The sequence below is a fragment of the Anopheles arabiensis genome, chromosome 2 (genome assembly GCF_016920715.1).
Source record: "Anopheles arabiensis isolate DONGOLA chromosome 2, AaraD3, whole genome shotgun sequence".
Lineage (NCBI taxonomy): Eukaryota > Metazoa > Arthropoda > Insecta > Diptera > Culicidae > Anopheles > Anopheles arabiensis.
The window spans coordinates 11,688,893-11,695,955 of NC_053517.1; the positions used below are offsets into that span (position 1 = coordinate 11,688,893).

Genomic DNA, 7,063 nt, shown 5'->3' on the forward strand with positions numbered 1-7,063 from the left:
CGTCGCGGCGGGAGGTATGGAGATTTTCTTTACAATATTTTATGCTGGAGAAGCTTTATAAAAATAGAGCGGTAAAACCTATAAAATGGTTGTTTCGGCTATTCTGTGCCGGAATATTTGTTTCCAAATTTCCTTTATTTCGTATTCGTGCAATCGGTTTGAAATATTTCTCTTCGTGAACAATCACAATTACGTCGACTAGTGCTCAAAAGATGGTAGAGTGCAGATATTAGGTCGGAATGTTTCTTAAAATCATATTTTTCCTAACACTTGCAATAAAATAACGTCACAACGCAATACAAAAAATAGAACACACTGCCAAGAAGCTGCTGTAAGCGATGATACATGCTTTGTTTTCGACAAGGGGAGAGAGATTCACTTCTCTCTGCTGGTTTTGTACGCGATTTCTAATGCAGTGGTAATGACATTCATATCGTTTTCGATCGTTTTTGCCCAGTTTTCCACGTCTCCTATTTCCTACAAATTCGGAAACCAATTCGGTATGATGAGAAACAACATCGAAAAGAGAATGGCATTGGATAGAGGGCGTATACCTTTAACGATCCGTTGAAATTTTCAATCAGCGCAAGCCACTGAGACGTCTGTTTGGCAAAGTTGGTGGCCCCGACGTGCAGCTGTTTGGCTTCCGCATCCAGCCGCTTCTGGTTAAGGTACGCTTGGGCAACACTGAAAACGGAAACGGAAAACGGTGCGTGTAGTCGACAACCTCCTCGAACGGGTGGCATTGCATCCCTTACCCAACGTTCAGATGGTCGACTAGGTTTTGCGTAAGCTCATTCGCAGACATGATTGCTTCCTTTCGGCGGCGCTCTGGATGGGCAGAAACAAAGGAATGAAAGCCAAACACTGTTCACATCCTGCCACCATATGTTCCACTAATCGTACCTTGATCTTCCTTTTTGGCCGCCTGTTTGGCCTGATGATCTTTTATCATTGCCGACAGCATCGTTTCGTTCCAGTCCGGCAGCCTTTGTAAAACTAGAAACCTCACCAAATCTCTTGCGTTCCCGTGAGCACGACGAGAAGAACGCTGAGCATTTGTTTGTTTACAAATCGATTTTTCGCCCCTACATCCAAACGTCAGCTGTCGTTTCGCCCGACCTTTATGTCATCGATCCGCGCGGTTCGGCCGTTTCTTTCTAATTTTGAAAATAAAATCCCCCTCGTTTTCCTTGATTTATCATAAATAAACTTATTTTCTTATTCTGCGAAATAGACATTGCTTATCATACTTTCATTCGGTGTTCATGTTGAGGGCATTGGCTTGTTGTCGTTCTGTTTGCTTGGTTTTCTTCTTCTCTCTTTTGTCACACAATTTAGACAACAACGGTTTCACGATTTCGGCGGTTCTTCCCTGCAAAAAGGTTAACCAAAAGTTCCGCCACTGTTCAACTATCGGCTCAAGATTCCTGTTCCACCGCTCGCAGGCACACACTCACTTTAATTTACTAGTTTTTTTTTTAATGGATTCGCTGCGGATTCCCCTACAACTCTCCTAAACTTAGCTGTATAAAAAAAACTATCTGTACGCAAATTTTGTCTAGCTCGCTTTGTTTTTTTGTCCTATATACTGTGCATATAGCGATCGGCGATCAATTGTAATTTTGTTCGATTTTCATCCATCACACTGCTTCCGTAATTTCCAATATCTGTGTGCATTATTATTATTATCATTATTCTACTAACAGCAGCCTGATGCTTTGCGAAAGCGTATTCAATACACGCGGTGGCATACAATGAGCAAAGGGGGATGATGGTAATTCTTGTTATATTAATATCAAGTACGTTTGTTCCTGTTGTTTCACACGTGTCTGATCGGTTTTGTTCTTCCGTGACTTTTCTTCCGGGCAACTGTTTTACAAAATGGCTCGAAAGATCATATTTAAATGGAATTTAATGCCAGATGCCAGCCAGCCCGTTCCTGGCTGGCAATTAACATACTAACTTTATAACGCGTACTAAAAGCAAATAAAATAGGATGGGGATGTACGGTAAATAACTGGCAATTGGTCTACAAAATTAATAGTCTCAATATCACACACACTCTCTCTATCTCTCACACACACAAACAACAAAAGCATCATTCGTACAATACGGCTGCGCTCGTATGATACGCTTCGTCTCGTATCACTCTCTCTCTCGCATACCTGCCATACACACTGTTTGAACTTTCAATCATACAAACGCAAAATAGGATCCATACGTTACAATTCTCTCACTAGCAGACGGCGCCCATCGCCCGGTCTAGGGGACTACTTCACGTACGGATACTTGGGTAGCTCCACGATTTCGATCTTATCGTTCACCTTGAACGACGGAAACAGGCCCACCTGATTGGTGCGCAGGTTCTTGCCCTTTGAGTAGCCGTTCCAGTGGTTGCCGGCAACGCCGACCAGATCGCCCGGCCGTATCTGAATCTCGTCGTGATTTTTCGGCTCGTGCGGCAGCACCACCTCGCGATTGTGCGAGTTCTGCCCGCCGTAGTAGTAGATGTCGTCCAGCGACCGGAACCGACCGGACGCGTCCGGGTACATGCTTTGCATGATTTCGTACGCCACCCGGCACACCTGCGAGCTGAACGTGCACACGAGATAATCGCTGAGCGACAGCAGATGTATATCCAGTATGATGCCATTCAGCGACGAATCGGTGTACCGTGTCGATACGGCAGCCATCTTGGCCACGTTCGGATCGCCGATAACCTCGTAGTGAGGGTATTTGGTTTTTGTTTCCTCAATCACCTACAGCGAAGGAAGGCGTGCAAGGAAGGAAATTCGTGATTAGTCGTGTTGGTTCCACGCGATAACAGTGCCGGTGCTTACCTTCGGGTCGTCGCTTGCCACGAACACGCGCCGTTTGTCGACCTTTTCTGTCAGCTCCAGCTGGTCGTAGTAGTCGTCGACCGCCGTCATGTACTCCTCGATACCGTGGAAGGCCGCTTCCGTGCCTACTTTATCCGTCCGCCGTACGTGCACGCTGCAAAAGGGAAGCAACAAACGCAACAAAGAAATCAATGGCAATCCCAACACCACGCGGTCACGCGCATTTCTAATTACCCAACGATTGGTTTTTTGAACCCAAGCCGTTCGATGCCATTTTCCAGCATCTGTTGCGTCTCGCCGGTCGGCTTGAGCAGGTACTTGAGAAACTGGCCGATCCACCACACTATCGGATCGCCGTGCAGCTTCATCAGCCGCGGTGCCAGATCGGCCGGTATCGCCAGCGGCAGATAAGGTGGTCGCGGGTTCAGCGAATCAATGATCGGCAGCGTTAGCACCTGCGTGTTCGCCTGACCCGGCCAGCTCGCGTGAGACGCACCGTTCGAGTCCAGGCACGTGTCCGAGATGGGCTGAAACACCTCCTCCCAGCCCGCCTTGTGGTACCGCCAGCCCTTCGACTTCAGGATCAGCGTGCGCTCGGTCGCGTACGCCATAATGAAGCAGTACACGACGTGGTGCAGCTGGCACCCGTACCCGCAGCCCTTGTTTAACCGACACAGCAGCTTCCGTGCCGTTGAGCAGTTTTCCGGGTTCTGGAGGCGCGTCAGCCGCTTCTGCACCAGCTCGCTCAGGTCGGCCGCTTCCCGGTGACGCCACGCTTCGTACCCGTCGGCCGCCCGCATCCGCTCGATATCGGTCAGCAGCGAGCGTTTGTGGTCGGCGGCGAGCGACAGGAATGCATTCAGCGGTTTCGCCAGCTCCGGCGCGGATCGTAGCGCCTGCTTCTGCACCTTCGTGACCTCGGACTGCAGGAAGTTCCACAGCTCCTGGGTGTTTGTTTCGACGCGCCGCCGCAGCCGTTCGTACTCGAGCGACGGTCCGTTACGGGGCCGGCCAACCGCAAACCACCCCGCGCTGCCGGCCGCGTCCTGTTCCAGCTTGCTGCCCAGCTCGTCGATAAAGTGCTGCTTCCGGTCGGCCGACGTGCCGGCATCGGCCAGATATTCGTCCACCAGCAGGCGCAACTCCTGGTCGACCTGCTTGGAGCGTTCCAGCTGCTGGACGGCACGTTCGAGCCGCTTGAGCGAATCGTCCCCGCCGTCGGAGGAGCTGCTGGACGCGGCGGACGTGTTCAGCTTCGAGTAGAATATCAACACAAACAGCACCCACACGAACAGGAACGGGACGAGCACGCGGGCCCACGGATTCAGGCCCATCAGTTGCCGGACGATCATGGTTGCGCTGTGTTTGGGAGCGGGGGGAGTGTAGCTCGTTTCTGTTGCGAACTGGTTACGACGCGTTTCTATGTTTTACTAGCGATCGAGCACATTTGATCTTTGCTGCACTGCCTGCCTCGATTTGTCTCGGCCTGCGGCTTGTTCTGCTCGACCTGAGAGCGCGCGGCTGTGCTGCAAGCGATAATCCACTTCTAATCAATCGATGGTGACGTGGAGCATTGGTGTTAGTTGTTCTATTCTTTTTATTCGCTCTCGCTACGTCTATCGCCTATGCCCCAACCACCGTGGTATGCAACCCACTTTTTCGAACCAGTGCCAGACTAGGTCTGCGAGTCGGAAAACCCAAATCTAGCCGTCAAACTTGTTTTCCGCACTGAATTGAGGGTGAGCAGCATAATTAGCTTCGAAACAAAAAAAACACACACAATCGACGCGTTGCGGGTGAGCGACACTTTCAAATGGTTCTGCTGCTGCTAATCTCGTTCCCACCACATTCACACCACTTATGCATACGCCTGCTCTGCTCCACAGTGCCCCTACCTTCCCCCTGTTTCACGGCACGATGAACATTAGGGCAGCTGCTCTCCCCCACAAAAAAAAACCCACCGACCGACACCGGATGCCGGAGATGCGCTTTAATTCATTGATGCCTGACCGGATCCTGATGCTGGGGCACTCTTTTGTCACGTAAATAAATTGCCGTCCGACACCATTTGTTTTGCACACGGACAGATCTTCGCTGGCAGGTGGTAGATACGGATTGGCCGCCCACTTCCCACGCACACCCAGACCTGCACAGCGCCCAGCACTCGTTGGTGTTGTTTTGGTGAACCAGCAGCGGCGGTACAGCAGCCGTGCAGACCGCCTGTATACGAACAAAATCGATGATGCTTTGCTTTGTTCCCTTCCGATCAAGCAAATTGTTTGTTTGTGCGTAAACGAAGCAGTCTTGAGCTGCCCCAAAACCTTTCAGCAAAGTCTCCAGCGAAACTCCCAGCAACACACACGCACAATTGTTCTCCAGGTTCGGATGTACGGACAGCGTTTGACGTACCGTAGCGAACCGCCACGCAGAGTGACCAGAAATACCGATTTATCTGTATTCCTACCGAATTTTGGTGTTGGACGAGAACCGGTGTTTTCAACATGGTATGGTCGTTGACAATTTTTTTATATATACCTACCTATTCACAGATGAGCACCCTAAGGGCGCCTACCTGCAGAGATGAGCGCTGCCAGACACACAGAAAAACCACCGTAACGAAAAAAATAACCTTTTGAAATTGGTTTTCACACTCGATCGAAAGATAAATTATTCTGATTTGCCAATTGATATGCCTATTCAGTACAATTAGCCCAAATAACTGTCAAATTTAGGAAACCGCGTATCTCCGAATCCGCGTGTAAGAGGTACCATATTTCGGGAACCGCCTGTACAGATAAATCGGAATTTCTGGTCACTCTGCCGCCACGAGCGCGTTTACAGCGGCGGATCAAGCGGTTTTGGATTTCGTAAACAGGCAGCGTTATAGCCAACACTTGAGCACCACTGGCGTTATGCGCTACGCCAATCCGTTACGCGAAAGGCTGCGCTGCACATTTGTTGTTTTTTCGCAGTTTTTTGGTAATTTATCTGTTAATTCTGATAATTTATCTATTATTTTAATACTGTTATCGCACATCAAATTCTTAATGTTGTTTATTCAAACGTATGCTATAGATGAATTGCGCAAATTTTCTTTTAAAATGAGCAATAACTAGACAAAAAAAAACCATTCGTTATCGGCTTTAAATAACAGATTTATTCGTCCTTCGTGGTTGTGGTTACCGACATGCCTTCAGCCGAGATTCGTAGCACTTCCCATCAATACTTGCCCCTCACTTCAATACCTCACTTGCCGCAGCAACCGCCGGACTTTTCCTTGCAACCACCGCTCGCGCAGGCACACTTGCAATCCGTCGCACAGGGCTGGCCACTGCCACATCCGCTGGTGCATTTGCAATCTGTTGAACGAAAATTTAGCACCAGTTAGCACATGACTCTCTGAACTGAAATAGGGGAGGAGGAGTGAGGCTTATGCTTACCATTTCCACAGCACTTGCAGGGCATCTTTAGGTGCAGTTTTCTATCGGTGCTTCGCAGCGTACAGGAAAAAAGAGGACACTAAAGACCTTGGGCACGTAGTAGTCGTGGTATACTTTCACCCGTTGCTCGTGACAACGCTTGCTTCAAACTAATCACACGGTTTGCAAAATCACTTTCTCGTCGTACCGGTGGTTGCTCTCTCGCTACTGCATACCGGCGTTCGCACGTGCTTTCTTTTATATGGCGCGCCTGCTCCGACCGATCTCAATTGTAGCAATTGAGCGCCGTTTGAAAGCATGGTCGCGTGCACTTCCGCAAAACCCCGACCGCGCTGGGCGCGAGAGTGTCGTGTGCAAACCATATGATGTGTTTGTGCGCGGTATCGACGAGATCGGTTTCCACTTTACCGGTGGTGTGTGCCCTATTTTTTTCTTATTTGCTGCATCATGCCATTTCAAACTGTTTGACTCTCTCTCCCCCCCCCCCGGCCTCCACTCTCTCCCAGCTGCTGATGCAATTCGTCGCAATAGTTATGCGCGAAAAAGAAACCAAAACAAAACACGTGACGTAGGCATCTCGTGTTTTTCCGTTGTTTTGGTCGTCGAATCGAAAAGCCCTGATCATGCAGCTCTATGCTACACAGTCGGCTACAATTGTTTTTGCCGCGTAAGTAGGCGTAGAAATACAATCCCCACCACTACCAGGCGACAAACGTATGTGTGTGTGTGTGTGTGGGGAGGCATGTTTCAATTCCGTCCCCGGACCTCCCCCCTGATATA

The 7,063-nt window shown here is 49.5% G+C and overlaps 2 protein-coding genes across 2 annotated transcripts; both read right to left on the reverse strand.

Annotated features, from left to right (window-relative positions):
- Positions 1-86: 86 nt before the first annotated feature.
- Positions 87-1,071, reverse strand: LOC120903321 (biogenesis of lysosome-related organelles complex 1 subunit 1). Its single transcript, XM_040312690.1, has 4 exons — positions 907-1,071; positions 759-831; positions 555-687; positions 87-477 (listed from the first exon to the last, which is right to left on the reverse strand). The coding sequence occupies exons 1-4, from the start codon at positions 965-967 to the stop codon at positions 376-378; spliced, it is 369 nt and encodes a 122-aa protein (XP_040168624.1). The 5' UTR covers positions 968-1,071; the 3' UTR covers positions 87-375.
- A 126-nt stretch (positions 1,072-1,197) lies between these two features.
- LOC120903207 (alpha-(1,6)-fucosyltransferase) lies at positions 1,198-5,351 on the reverse strand. Its single transcript, XM_040312494.1, has 3 exons — positions 3,078-5,351; positions 2,844-2,997; positions 1,198-2,762 (listed from the first exon to the last, which is right to left on the reverse strand). The coding sequence occupies exons 1-3, from the start codon at positions 4,193-4,195 to the stop codon at positions 2,274-2,276; spliced, it is 1,761 nt and encodes a 586-aa protein (XP_040168428.1). The 5' UTR covers positions 4,196-5,351; the 3' UTR covers positions 1,198-2,273.
- Positions 5,352-7,063: the final 1,712 nt, after the last annotated feature.